The sequence below is a fragment of the Ixodes scapularis genome, unplaced genomic scaffold (assembly GCF_016920785.2).
Source record: "Ixodes scapularis isolate PalLabHiFi unplaced genomic scaffold, ASM1692078v2 PGA_scaffold0__279_contigs__length_252992795, whole genome shotgun sequence".
NCBI classification, from domain to species: Eukaryota; Metazoa; Arthropoda; class Arachnida; order Ixodida; family Ixodidae; genus Ixodes; species Ixodes scapularis.
Genome location: NW_024609835.1, coordinates 131,777,722 through 131,792,578, shown reverse-complemented (window position 1 = coordinate 131,792,578; position 14,857 = coordinate 131,777,722). Strand labels below are relative to the sequence as shown.

At 46.8% G+C, this 14,857-nt stretch overlaps 1 protein-coding gene and 1 long non-coding RNA gene across 2 annotated transcripts; both read right to left on the bottom strand.

The window, feature by feature from the left end:
• Positions 1-3,587: 3,587 nt before the first annotated feature.
• On the bottom strand, positions 3,588-6,627 carry LOC121835526. Its single transcript, XR_006077632.1, has 2 exons — positions 6,483-6,627; positions 3,588-5,545 (listed from the first exon to the last, which is right to left on the bottom strand). It is a non-coding gene; the product is annotated as an uncharacterized LOC121835526 (long non-coding RNA).
• Positions 6,628-7,503: 876 nt separating this feature from the next.
• On the bottom strand, positions 7,504-10,563 carry LOC115328079 (putative nuclease HARBI1). Its single transcript, XM_042293044.1, has 4 exons — positions 10,178-10,563; positions 9,384-9,436; positions 9,017-9,170; positions 7,504-7,756 (listed from the first exon to the last, which is right to left on the bottom strand). The coding sequence occupies exons 1-4, from the start codon at positions 10,561-10,563 to the stop codon at positions 7,699-7,701; spliced, it is 651 nt and encodes a 216-aa protein (XP_042148978.1). The 3' UTR covers positions 7,504-7,698.
• Positions 10,564-14,857: the final 4,294 nt, after the last annotated feature.

The following is a 14,857-nucleotide window of genomic DNA, read 5'->3' as shown; positions in this document are numbered from 1 at the left end:
TTGAAACCGCAAACATAGAAACTACGGAGCAACCAAAGACGACGACTACCACGCTGACTTTTGTCGGCGTGCCTTCGTCGGAAGACGCAACGGCAGGCTCATCGTCGCATGCATTCTCAACTGACGTTGATAAAACAGCAGCAAATCAAGATGCTGGAGGTCTATGGACAGCAGCACTTCCCAGAAATGTGACCAAGAGAGCTCACCTGAGTGCACATCCAGTCCCAAAGACCGGACAGAACTCGCCAGCCCTTTAATTTCGTGAGCGCTACGTCGTCACTCTGTGTCCGTGCAGCAAAATCGACGTCACAGCCCTTCCCAAGAGAGGACTAATGAAGGCCATCACGTGCCCTCTCGGTCTCAAGCCAGAGATGGTCTCCATTAAGACCCCCAAAGAAAGCAACATCATCACAGTACTGACGGAGTCCGAGTCTACAAAACGGGCAGGAGCCTTTGGTCCGGCCCAGACAGGTTTTCAGACTGGCATCGGTTTCAGACTGGCTCTGTTTTGTTCCCACTCCTCTTTAATTTGGCAATGTCGCGCCTCCCTAGTCGACTCCAACAGGTTCCCAATCTCCGCTACACTTTATACGCAGACGACAACTCACTCTGGACAGTACGGGGTGACATTCAACGACAACAGACCCTTCAGCGTGGTCTCGAGGTCGTGGTAAGTAACCTTCAAAGCGTAGGTTCAACCGCCTCGCCGGACTAGACGATCCTACGTCGTCGTAGCCCCCAGAAGAGAAAGAGATGCAGACGTCAGCTCTCGTCTTCACTTGACCCTTGACGGCCGCCAGACCAATTCGGCGAGTTCGGTATGAATTCTAGGACTTTATTTCCACGAAAACGGCACCTCCAAGACCTGGGTGACAACGATCACCCAGCTATGCCAGGCGGCCCTCAACGTCATAAGAAGGCTTTGTGGCACCAGAGGTGGTTTTGACGAACAGGTGGCTTGCCGAATGGTGAAAGCCCTCATGGTATCCAGGATTTGCTATGGTGCCCTCCACTACAGACTCACCAAGACACAGTGGAAAAAACTGGAAGTCATCAACAACAACGCAGCGTGCGTTATCACCGGCCTTCCCCGTTACACCCCGCTGAGCAACCTCAAGGCACACGCAAGGCTCAGCACGGTCCAAAAAACCGTAGAAGAGGAAGCCCGTCCTCAGCCAGAGCGACTTCAGCATTGAGCCCCCGGACGTCTTATCCTCGAAATGGTAGGCTCTGACAACCGAGCCCTTCCCTCACTTTCAGAGATCCATCCTCCCTGGGGTGACGACACCTGCATTGGGGACGACCGACCGGTACCCAGGGGAGCCGGACCCAGCCGTCCTGACAAGCAAGCATGCCTAGTGCGTCAACATTCCAAACTCGTCAAAAAATGAACGGACACCAGCGAAAGACTCGCAGTGTATATTGACGCTGCCTTCGAGTCCTCCCTCACGCCGGCTTGCTCAGTATCGGTTGTAATTTCCCGCCTAAAACTTTCTATGGCGGAGAAATTGCCCGGTAGTAAATCGGTTAAGGGGGGAGAACTTGAAGCCATCCAACTTGCGCTACGCGTCATCATACGACGGGGGGTCCGACCCAAACACCTCCACATTTTTACAGACTCTGCGGCAACCCTCACGGAGTGCCGCAACCGTCAATCACCGAACAAGAGGGTTAAGACGATCCGGCGGATGGCCTCTCAACTACTTGTTCATGGCACAACCATGAAGGTGTACTGGATGCCCGCCCACGCGGACATACAAGGCAATGAACAAGCTCACTCTCAGGCTAGCGCGCAGCTGGATATCCCCCGCGAGCCGAAGAGTGTGCAGAGTCACTTACAAGATAACAGGTACTCGCTCGCGCCGGAGCTCGGTGAAGATCGCGATGAACCAGACTACGATCCCGAGGAGGCGAAGCAACTAGCCAAACAAACCTCAAGACAGACCGTGAGGGCGGCCTTGACTCCCTGTGTAGATCCGCTCCCGAGCGGGATGGACAGGGGAAACACAATGCTGCTCCGGAGGATCGTAACAAACACAGCATGCACACGGGCGCGCATGGCACGTTGGTCTACGCGACCCACAGCATCCCACTGCAACTTCTGTAACGACCCCGTCACTCGTGTCGACCAGTATCACCTCCTTTGGGCTTGTACAGAGTTGGAAGATATCAGACGGAAGCACGTACAACCAGGGCCCGTTTGCTCGAAGCTGGTTAACTAACCGCGGTTAACCGGATTTCCCTACGAGGGGGAATTTTAGGTCACGTGACCTGCAGAGTAGGGACGCCGGAGTAAAATAGTAACTAGCATCAGACAATATGTCCAATATGGCTGCTACGGCCGCTCGCCACGCTTGGGAACATTTATTTTTACGAAGATGCGTCACCCTCGTGTCACGAAAAGGACATTTCAACACAAAGTCTACTGTCGGAGTTGACGGCGAGCATGCTGTGGGAGCAGGGCCACGCCTGACTGGTTTCGTCGAGTTTGAATAACATCACGCACCGCCCTCTGAAGTGGACTTGTTTTATTGAATGCTACAGTCAGCGGGATCTTCAAAACGTATATCCTAGGTAAGTGCCGCGATGTTTCACGAGAAAGTTATGAGATTGTACCGCTATCAAAATTTCATGTCAGCAGAACTTGCGTTGTAATCAACGTCCAGCTTTCTTTTCTTTTTTTCACTTTTAAAACCTACCTCGAGCCCCAATCGCATGTTAGTGCAACAAATCTCTCTCCGAAAAACGGCCTCTAATCGCGGAGTCTGGTTTATAGTACAGTTCGTCGTGTTTTGTATTTGCAGCGCATCCACAACACCGACGACCCCCTTTAGCGGGAAACGGTTCAACGAAGGCAAGATGCAAACTAAAAACTTCCCTCAGAAGCAAAGATCCGTTACCTCAACAGAAGCTGCCAGCACGGATGCCGGCACGGCATTCGATCGAACTTCGGTACTGTCGTCTGCGAACTTGTACAACTGGGAAATAAACAAAGCTTCTATCGGAAAAGAAGTGTGCATATTTTCTCTCGCACTTGTCTTTCTTCAATTTATTTTGTTTCAGATAACTAGATGTCTTATTAGGATTATAAAGAGAGACATAATTACGTAGCAGACGATCACAACCAATCTGAAATCTAAAATGAGTCAGGCGAATGCAAGCATCACCATGAAACGGCAGAGGAATTGGTCATTGGATGAACAATTAGAACTAATTCGGGCAGTGGGGGAGAGGAAATATCAAATTATGGGCAAGTTCAGTGCTACGGTCACGACCCAAACCAAAAGGCAGGCATGGGACGAAATTTACAGAGCCATGGGCTGTTTGCGCACCCCAGACCAGCTACAACAGTGCTGGAGAAACCTCCTAAAAAAGACTAGACAACTCTACAGCTTATTCAAGAAGCATGAACAGCGCACCGGTAAGTTCATTGTGTTCTTAAGTTCAAAAGATATTGCATTGCTTTAGTGATAATACATGAGCAACCAAACCTAGAAACGTGAATGTGGACATTTGTATATTCGTTCACCTTTGCCCTCTGCTGGGAGTCGACTTTTCACCTTCCTTGAACAGCAGCAAAAGCAGTGTTACAGCATCAGAAAACAATTTATTCCAGTTTATGTACAAGTTCTGCACAGGCTGTATGGAACTTGTAAAACAGTTCAGTGGAAGACCCAAAACTTCGGACAAAATAATAAAACAGATTATAAGAGAGCACAATGGTAGAGGCCGACAGGCCAAACTATAAGAAAGTAAAAATTGCACGATTACACAGTCCACAGTTTCAGCAGTGTTATCTAGCAGTTAATGAATGTTTAAAAGAATGTCTCATGCAGTATTTGTTTATTTTAATTTTCCCATGAAAGTTCCATTTACATACTTGGTTGAACAGTGAACCCCACCTCCTCTGTTTTTGCTCGTAACTCGAGTAAGTAAGAGTCGAGACGAAATTACTACGCCTTAATTCATGGGTGCTGGGCCAAACCCCCACGTCCTGACGCCCCTCGTCGAGGCCGTCCTCGAAGTGATCGGCGAGGACTCGCCCAACCTGTGCGGGTTGGAGGCCACCATAGGTGACACGGAAGAGTAGGTGACTGGTTTCTAGACCCGATTGTGTGAAGAGTAAATGGTTTTAAGGAACCGGTCACAGTAATGCAGAACTGTCGTTCCAGGCGAGGTTCTAAAAGACGAGGACAAATGATGATAAGAAGATGGGCATGTTGCCATTTGAATGGCATTGCTGCCGAGTACTTTCATATAAAGACCAGAGGCCGGATGCCCGAAACTTTCTTACAACAAAGTTACAAACTTTTGAGTATTCCCGAAGCAAAATGTTTGTAAGTTTTGCGCAAGTTCTGACGAAATCCGTAGCTTGCGCAAAACTTACGATCTTTGTGCTTCGGGAATACTTAAAAGTTCGTAAATTTGTCATAAGATAAATCTACTAACTTTTTTGTCGTAAGAAAGTTCCGGGAATCTGGCTTCAGTTCTATTTCAACAACAAAAGCTCAAAGGCGGTTCGAAATATAAGTCACGAAACCGTCTTCCAGAGTGCACTCTAAGATCTGACGAGGCACCAGCGCTACCACATTTCTAATTATTTTCAACAAGGCTGAAACAGTTTCACCGAAGCTACAAATTCATGCAATAACACGGCATGCAATGAGAAATCAGGTGGTAAAGCTGTTTATTACCATCTTATAGAAATTAAATGCAACAAAGTGGCAATGGCTTTTTTTTAATGCTAACTGTAGCACGCTTTCAATATGCAAATTAAAAGATCACACACAGTACAACCATCCTGTTGCTTGTTTTACCAACTTAGAAAATTGGCTCAAACATTAACTTCATTCTGGTCAGGAAGTTAACTACCCCCATGATGGTAACCTGTGTGAGTAAAATCAATACCAGTGAAGCTATGTGCTGTAATGTTTGAGGTTGTCCTATAAATGTGCAGTGCATTGTGGTTTGACTGGACATGTGACCACTAAATTTATGAACTGTTAATCGCATAGCTACACAGCTGCATTCTAACCTTTAGAATGCAGCTGTGTGCTCTTCACAACCAAATGCTCTTCACAACCAAATGCACATTTTCCTACACCATGTACTGGGCAATTGTGCAAGAAGTAACAACACTGCGCTCCGACCTCAAGCCTGTGCGTCAGTGTATAAACCAACTTGGCTCACAAACTTTGTCCTCTGTACCAACCCGTATGAATGAATTTTGGCGCAGCATCGGTGTCTTTATCAGGGTTACAAACTTTGCACAGTGTGTTCTCTTTGCCCATGCTGACAAGAACAAAACCTGACCACTTTTTACACATGCATTTGTCGCAGTGACAGCTCCAGGGGAATAGATCCACAGCCTGGTCCCTCTGGGAGCGGAGCAAGTGCGGCAGTGCTGCACGAGAGTCGGCCGCTGGAGGCGGTGCAGCGGGCTCCAACAAATGTGCCATACAGCCGACGTTGGTGCCGGGAGGCTTCACAGCGCTTCTTGCAGGAGACAGAAAGGCAGCAGCAGCTCGAGGGAGCTAATCTCCTGCTGGAGAAGGAGAGCACAGAAATGGTTAAGCAAGCTGCCACGGCAACAATTGCAGCAGCAACTGCTGCCGAGGAGTTCTACCAGCAGTCAAAAAAATTACTAGAGGACCAAAAAAATTTAATTCAACTGGAAACACAGCGTGCAGAATTGGAAATCAAATTGCTAAAAAAACAATTAGGAGAAGAGTAAACATTGACATATTACGCTGTTTTTAATTTTCATTTTGAATGTATATATATATGACAAAGCCAACACAGCTGCTGATAAATAAAATCCATTTTACTTGCAACTGTATATTTCTAGATTCAGATCTGCTATACTCTGTCTCGTCCTACGATGGACTAAAGCCCAATGCTACACGCCGCCGGGTCCAATCACGAGCCTGTTTGAAACCATGTGGTATATTTGCTCCGTCAAACATATCGGTGCGCCGAAACGTGTCATGCGAAGACTAGTTTTTCATCTGCTTATCGAGAACTAACGGCGGCTCCGCCTACTTGCAGGGTTTTTGCTCTAGTTCCTTGTCACAGCACGAATAGTTGCGACGCTCAAGGAATCTTGACTGCTGATCCATCTCTGTGTGCTCTGTCCGTACCGCCGTCAGCCTCGTATGCGCCTCAGTTGCCGCTAAGACTAAAAGCCTGCCTTGCATGTACTCATCGGAAGATTGTCTGGCTAATTTTATCATTTGTCTAATTTATCTTCGTATCTCCCTGAACCATAGCCTATGGTATTCGTGTTCCCGCTGCGCCGGGGTAATCGGCAGCAGTAGTCAAGCGTAATATGTGGTGACGGCGTGGTCGAAAATTCCACTCTCTTCCAACCTAACGCAGAAACAACATTTGGTATTCCAATGTTTGATCAATTAAAAACAAGCAGAATGCACTGGTACTCAAGACCATGCAAAGCAGCATGTGCAATATATTGGTATACTTACGCTCAACCGAAGAACTGGCTGACGATGGCATCCCGAGCCTCGTTGCTTTCATCACGGCCCGCTGCCACGGGCTCGACGGGAACCTCTTCGGGGAGGACAGTCCTTGGCATGCTGCAGGGGTATGTCTTGGCCAGGTTGTGCAGGACACAGCGGGCAACAGTGATGTCGCAGCATCTCTCTGGCTGCATCCTCAGCTCAGCATGGAGGCAATGAAATCTCCGCTTGAGCTGGCCTATTGTCCTGCACAGTGTATAAATAGAGCAAGATCTGTTATTCTTTTGAAGTGGTTTATAAGAACATCTAATGAGATCGGCATGCGATGTCTATCATCGCTCCAGCCCATCGAAAACATGGTATTATGCCTAATAGTTAATATTTTTGTTGGAATATTTTAACATAGTAATGAAATGCAGATTTTGTTAAAGATTTCAGTGATGTGATTGGTCTGAGTCATTTTGGAGCAGCCCTTGGAGCAGTCAAAAGTCAATTATGGTGCAACAAAAAGAACTTTTGTAGCATAAGCGCACATTCATTTTTATTGATACCAATGCAAACACCACGTCAAGATTAATTTTTCGGCCTGTCCAACTAAAGGGCAAAGTCTACGTTGCCTTCTCACATACGTTCAAACCTTTGTTAGCATCAACTGCGCAGCAAGAGTTCCTCAAACACAAAACTATAGCGTTCAGTTGCGTGGAGAAGCACCATGACAGGGTAACAAGAAGGTGAGTGATGAAGGACAGCACAAACTCCTTTAAATGGTTATTTTAGGTACTGAATGCCACTAAATTAGTACAATAACATTGGTCACATAAACTGATGTTTCCTTCAAGTTCTAGAGGTTGTAATAAAACTGCAATTTATAAATGAGATAAAAAAACAAAGCAATTATCATTTGATTATCAACATAAATTACATTTTATCTGTAGAACTTCAGAGCAAAAACGGCATGTGAACGAAACTTAAAAACAAACCCGCCGAACTCATTCAGGCTCTTCCTGAGATTTGATCCACTGCTCCTGTCAATTTAGTTCTAATCTACTCGCACCTACAGAAAATTGATAGCTAAACAAATGAGTTGGCATAAATAAATAAACATGCATAAGAGCATATATAAATGCTCTTGCAATACCAAAGTACCCTTACTAAATCTCGAAATCGAAAAAGGTGCCGCCAGGATCTTGTAATCCATCATATTTACGAGCCGAAGTTGTGTTCAGGAATTGTGTTGAGTCTCACTTTGGAGGAGAGCTTTCTCCTTAACACAGGGTCCGCTGCAGAGAAGCAAGACATGCAAAGTTGCGATGCCTACTCCGTGGTGTTTGCTTCTTTGCAGTACACCGGTGCGTGGTGAAAAGCGCATTCAACGACACTATAGTCCGTTGCAACCTAAGAACGAAGGGCGAGGGTAAGACGGGTTGGGGAGGAGGAAGCAGGCGGAACGCTAAAGAGAGAAGGAGGTTTCCCCCTCTCTTCTCTAGCGTTCCGTCTGCTTCCTCCTCCCCGGCCTGTCTTACCCTCGCCCTTCGTTCTTAGGTTGCAACGGACTATAGCTAACCCTCCAGAATGAACAGACGACTAACATAAAAATTATTGCGAAACTTCCAGATATTGCCTGTCATTCATACGAAATGTGATGGAATGGTATCGTATACGAGACTATAATCAAAAGTTTTGAAAACCTGAAAACTTGCGTAAGCATATCGTGACGGTCCGGCCGGGCAGCGAAGCCCGAGCTATTATATCTTCAGTATTATTAAAATGAAAATAAGTTTTGGTGCTACGTTGGTGCAAATTCCTCACATTTTTGTTAAATGTAGCAGGACGTAGCAGGGTAATCACTTTGGCGCAAATGGCGCAGCAATCCCATCACAGATATAATGAAAATGTTCTTCGCAAAAACTTGCAAGGAAAATTGCAGTTTGAGATAAGCAGTATTTAATAAGATATGCTTGAATAAGTCTGTACACAAACTGTCTAAAAACAAAACCTGCCTAAGCCAGTGTTTTTTTTTCACATTGCAAGCTGTTTTTTTTTCTAAGAATTGCTTTACATTTAGGCAATATAGAGTAACAAAAAAAATAAACTGCTATTGTTTGAAATGTGTAAACAGCTAGTAAAAACCTGTAGGTTAATAAACCCAGTCATACAGGAAGGATATGTTTCAGAGAAGTTCTAACTTCTATTCTGGAGTTTAAACAGAAAAGAGCAAATGAAATATAACAATTATTGTGACATAGAGTTAACTGGCTAATGGTTGAATTTTGTGAATTGGTGTTCTTCATTCCCACAATGCTGGCTAACCTTAGAATAAACATTTCAGGCTATGGCAGTAGGTTATAGCCCGTAGTATAAATAAGGTGTAGTAGAGATACGCCTTCCTCTCCTTGCTTCTGAGCAGCCGTAGCCTACTATGCAAGAACATAAAAATGGCAACAAATGTAAAGCTCAGGCACAACCACATAAAAAAGGTTAGGTGCCTCAAGGTACCGAAACACTGAACCGTCGAACCAGGACGCATAGCCTGGCTTTACCGTTCCACGATGCTCCTCGTTGTGCTATGTGACGCATTGTAGGCGACCTCCGCTGCTGATGACGGAGACAGGAAGGGCGTCATCAGCCATGGCTTGCAGGTGTAGCCGCTGTCTCCAAGCAGTAGGCCCTCGTAAACGCCATCGGCCAGCTTGCCTGACAACGAGCCCTCGGTGAATATCCTAGAGTCGTGGGTGCTTCCAGGCCATTTTGCAACCACATTGCGGATACGGTAAAAGACGTCAACCACTAACTGTACATTTATTGAGTGCTACAGATGGCGGTTAACGTACACCTCCTCATGCACTTGTGGTGCCTGTATCCGAATGTGAGTGCCATCAACAGCACCCACGACCGAAGGAAACCCACCGATCTCAAAGAAGGCCTGTTGTAAGGCATGACCCTCAGCTTCACCTGGCCACCTGCATTGTAGATGGATTTGAGTCAGTCTGTAGCACTATGACATTAACAGTGCCAGTTTTGTTGTAATGATCACATGCTTCAAAATAACACAGCTATCATTCATCGTCATCAATAGTGAGCAATAAAAGCCTCGTCTGCACAATGACAGTACTCAGTAGCCGCAAGACTAGCTCAGTAGCAACAAGTGCATAGTTGGGAGGGCAGAAACCAGGCTGTTTGTAAATGTCTGCACTCCTACTTTATTTGTAGATTAGTTGAATTTGCACCTGCACCAATAATAGGTACTAAGGGAGTCATTTTGTACACTCCAGTTGGTTCGTGTAATTTTACTGCCCAGTTCACTGGTCTGCAAGTCACGCCCATTACCAAAAAACAAATATCGAGTGCTGAAGCAACACTATTAATGATCCTTTAGGGAGGTACCAGTATACGTGGGGATCGATGCGCTGGCAGATATTCAGGCTAGCAAGCCTACAGCTTAGGAAACAAAAACGAAAGGGTCATTGCGCAGGTGGTGCGCCGTAAATAAATTGCAGAATAGGTGTGCGGAGAAGACCACCTTTAACGAATTCGGGGGTTTCAGCGAACACAATTCACGCACCGAAATTTCTATACAAAGGGTTTCTGAAATAATGGTGATTGCTCATCGAGCAATCTAGGCCCAGGCTTTTTTTCTCGGAAAACTGGCCTGCACATGCGCCTAATATCGGGACGCACCAGAGATGCTCCAGACCACTTACCCTATGAAGTCTCGGGCACGACGTGCCAAGGCCTGAGTCACCCGCCTCACAGTCCGCGAAGCAGTGGAGACGTGCACACGGATGTAGTCCCCTGCGGTGATGAGGAAGTTTTCCGTGGCGTAGAACTGTAAGGCGACAATGACCTGCTGCTCTGCAGAGAGGGCGCGGCTGCGACGCGTCGGCCGCTCCAAGTCCGGGCGCAGTGTGTCGGCGAGGAACACAATGCCCGCGCGACCGAATCGAAAGCGCTCCTGCAGTTCGTCCTCGTCGAACTCCTCCAAAGGGTTCAAGCGGTCACGGAACACACGCTGCCGTCCCATCATCACAACAGCGTACTGGGCGAACACGCGCTCTCTTCGATGTCGGCGTCGCGTCACAGTCGACATTGCCTCCCTTATCTTCACCAATCCGTCCGCAAATCAGTTGTCAGTCAGTCCGGTAGTCAGTCGGCGAGCGAGTCGGAGGGTCGGTTGGGCAAACGGCAGGAGAAGACAAACAGTGAAAATCAGGTGATAACTAAAGCGCGGGAAACGTGCGTCGCAAAACACGGAGAACAAAACAACGAAAACAACGAATCTATAAAGACCGTTGCCAGATCCGAAATCAACGCTGCAAACTTATGCTGTGTTTGGCGGCACAATAGATGCATCAAGATATTTATTATTTTTTTAAAGTACATATATATTTTCATGCATAAAAAGAAACATTGTGATACGATGTTGTTTTTATTTTTCTTAATAAAGACAAAACTAGCAAAAACGTTTCTTAAAAGGCTATTGTTTGCTTCGACCGGAAGGTGGCGGGACCTACCGCATCATAATAAAACACGGAGAAATTGTGCATTGAGTTTTTGTCGAACGCGGCTAGGTACTCGGATGTACCTAGGTAGGGAAACGCGGTTAACTTTTAACCGCGGTTAGAGTTAACCAGTTTCGAGCAAACGGGCCCAGATGTCCCCAGCGTAGAGGAATGGACTTATCCTGAGGGGCCTCCCTACAAACGTCGAGCTGTCATGACCACTCTTTTGGATTTTATCCACAAGGCGGGGCTGACAGCCTATCTATCTATAAGTAAAAAAACCAAAAAAACCTTCCCCGGCCTTGTCCCAAGCTCGTACGCTACCGGTCCGATCCCCTCCCTTCCTTCCCAAAGGCCAATAAGCGCTTTTTGAACCTGAACCTGAATATCGAAAGATAGGACAACACACAGAAGAAAAGGAAGTGAAAACGAAACAAAATGAACATAACAGACATGTACAGTCTCCGGCGATATGAAAGACCCACTGGGAGCGCGTGGCCGAGGTGGTGGCTGGCGGGGGCGCTGCGAGCGCTCCGGGCAGTTCCATTCCGCTTCGAGGGGAGGACGCTCACTCGGGACTCGGCACAAACTGATAAGCGCGTTTCGCTTTATCTGAGCCCGAGTGAGCGTCCTCCCCTCGAAGCAGAATGGATTTGCCCGGAGCGCTCGCAGCGCCCCCGCCAGCCACCGCCTCGGCCACGCGCTCCCAGTGAGTCTTTCATATTGTCGGAGAGTGTATGTCGAAAGTGCAGGACTGTTTGCATCAACCAATGTGCTCAATACATCTTCTGAGTGTGGAAAATAAAAGTTATTTATATTGAGAATAGAACTGATGGTCACATTATAGCCCCGGGCATAGCCGAAGGCTTTCACCCCCGCTTTTCGCTATTACAACCAAAAGAGTGGCCAGTCGCTTTGAAACACATGACGGAAGATTCCGTTTACTTTATCACTAACGGGCTGAACTAAAGTATAATTTCCATTATTTGAAACTTTCGCAGTTATACTATCAGCGATTTCTTGAGGGACGAAGTATCAGAGGTGCTTTAAAAAACATTAGAGGGCTTTCCTTTTTTTTTTTTTTTTTGATGAGGAGAACCTGTGTTTAGTAATCACGAACTATGTCATGGGGTCTTTCGAAGACGTGCTGTGTATAGCGAAAACTTCTCGTTTTTTGGTCGGATGGAAACCGCCGCTCCGGAATTATTGAGCCTGAACAGGGAAGCTCTTTTCATGTTAACTAAACCTATAATTCCCAATAAATATTTTAAGTGTATACAGACACTATGGGTCCACCTCATCGTCATTTTTAATATTTGAAAACTTAAACGTGGCCCTCTGTTTATTTTTTATATAGCACCTGTGACAGATTGCCCTCAGATGCTCCCACCGCTACTTTTTAAAATGGCAGTCAAGGGGTCATGCTTATTTCAACAATAACAAGTTGTGTACTGTGAAGTGTGGGACACATTCTCTGTCTCCCTTACTTGTTTTAGTGTTTTCCACTCTAGTCACAGGGTTTATTATTATGTTCAATACGCCCCATCTCACCCGCACTGTAAGAATTTCGGTTCCAGTCTCCCACGTTCTTTACCGGCGCCACATTTCGCTGAATAGCACTTACGATTTCTGCTTCATGAACCATATCTGCCATTTGGTTTGCATTACTTTCTCTACACGTACCAGATTAAAAGCGGCAATGAAACTTAGTTTTATTTTTCGGGAATCACAAACAACGCCTTCTTTGTTTCTTATCGTCACAAGCCTGCCACAAATCTCTCGCTAAGTGCTCTTACAAAACAAACTCTAAAGTTGCAATTTGATCAGACTCTTGAGGTTCGAAATTAAGTTTCCCAGCAATTCATGATCTAACTGACACTGTTGGTTCACCTTACAGCGTAATATTTTTATGAGTTCGTACGTTCGATCGCCGATAACTGTTAAAACGTAGCTAACCTTTCTTTTTTAATGTTTATGCCATTTGCAACGAGGAACTTCTCAAACCAATCAACATAGGCATACCTATGTTTGGAATTCCTCTTTAAACACAAGTACCGTCCCTACGGGCGACATTTCTATTTACTTATATTCTAAGTACATCGAGAAGTCCAGAAAAGCACAGAATATACTGTTCCATGGCGGTCGTTCAAATTGCGGCTCTTTTAGTTGATCGCTGTGGGTTCTTGGTTTAACACCGTAGTAGGCGTGAACAAGGACTCCGTTCCAACGCAAAGTTCTGAAGACATCTGATGACAGCTGACATGCTTTTCTCGTCGGTAATTTTATATCGTTACATCATAAATGAGAGAAGCAACAGGCTTTTCCAGGTGAGGGGCTCTATATTCAATAAATGGTGTGTGTCGGAGCGGAGGTCTAAGTTAGACACTCGGCGAGAAACTTGACGAGAGCTCTGACCGTCACGATTGGCTAGCGCCGTACAGCCATTGGCCAGCGCCAAGGTCCCACGCGGCGCTGGATAATAGCGATGGTCGGTTATTTCGCCGACTTTCTCGCCGACTGCCCAACTCAGAGCGCGGGTCACTCGCTATGACAACGTGGACGCTCTGAGCTCAACTCAACACCGCATGCTGGCATGCCGTATCGGAAGGTGAGTAAGAAAATATGTCAAAATTAAAATATCCAGTATTGCGTGTGGGCAAAAAGGTTATTTCTAGGTGACGTCCTTCATATCCAGAGACTTCATGTGGATATTCAAATGGCACCAGCAAACAACAAGGAGATTGCGGGTCGTGAGTGCGCATGCGCAGAACGCAATAGAAGGGCTAGTGTATTGCGTACGCACGCAACGCTGGGGAGTTTGCGTTGCTGGCTAGCGGGCCTTGCGGGACGCTCTCGAGAGATCTCGGACCCAACGAGAGCACCAGTTTCAAGATGACGGTTGCCTCGACTGGCGCAGCACTGATCTCTATTTTAGTAGGCTGGATCGCGGATCGGGAGCCCGTCGGAGTCGCCACCGGCGGCCATTGCTTGACGCCAGGCAATACACGCAAGTCTATGGGAGAAACGCACAAAAGCAAGAATATTGAAGCATGTACGCTGTGCTCGGAGGCAAGTATTTTATGGTGCGCTACGATCCTTATGCCGGGTGTTTGGAGATCGAATCGGTATTTGTCAAACGTTCCGTCGCCGAATAAACAAATCAAACGTACCGGAGCACTTACGGCTGAGCTGGCAAGCTTGCTCTCGTAGTAGGCTAAAGAAAGGAACTTGCCGTCAATTAGACCGTCCTCGGGGAAGCTCAGACGTTGATGAATGACAAAGAAGTTCCATCTCGACAACGGCGCTCCGAGAATGAGCGAATTCCGCGTAGCAATGCCTTCGAGCTTGTCGTCTGCTAAACCCAACTCAATGAAACCGCCACCGACTCCGCGGTAACTCTGGGTTACTCGCATCATTGAGCTGCACTACAGCGGAGTCACTCTCGACCACAAAATATCTATTTATAAGAACTGCGAGGGCTGTCAGTTTTAAAGTTTGTACGCAAGCTATTTGACGGGCTTATCGAAAAGCATTCAAAACGTTTCAGTGCCGACAACAGCTTAGAAACGGAGGAAACGGCACTTTTTCTCGTTCTTCCCATAAAGGCCCATGCATTGGCTGCTGTCAATCAATGGCCGCCGGTGGCGACACTCGGCCCCAGCTGCCGAGGCCGCGGTCCGCGATCCAGCCTACTACAATAGAGATCAGTGCGGCGCAGCAAGGGCGACGTGGTGTTTTCCAAGTTCTGTGTTACCTGAAATTGCGTGGCTTTCAGCTCGGCGATTCTTTCTGGGACCTACCTCGGTCGAATCAGATCGCCCTGCAGCTGAAGCAGTGGACAGTGGAAATGTTCGCCGCTCGCAGTGTGCGTCGACGCTGCGA

Coding starts and splice junctions, on each gene's coding strand:
- LOC115328079 (XM_042293044.1), bottom strand. CDS start 10,563: ATGTCGACTGTGACGCGACGCCGACATCGAAGAGAGCGCGTGTTCGCC. Junction 9,437..10,177: donor CGTGCCCGAGACTTCATAGG/GTAAGTGGTCTG, acceptor TCTACAATGCAG/GTGGCCAGGTGAAGCTGAGG. Junction 9,171..9,383: donor ACAGGCCTTCTTTGAGATCG/GTGGGTTTCCTT, acceptor GCTCGTTGTCAG/GCAAGCTGGCCGATGGCGTT.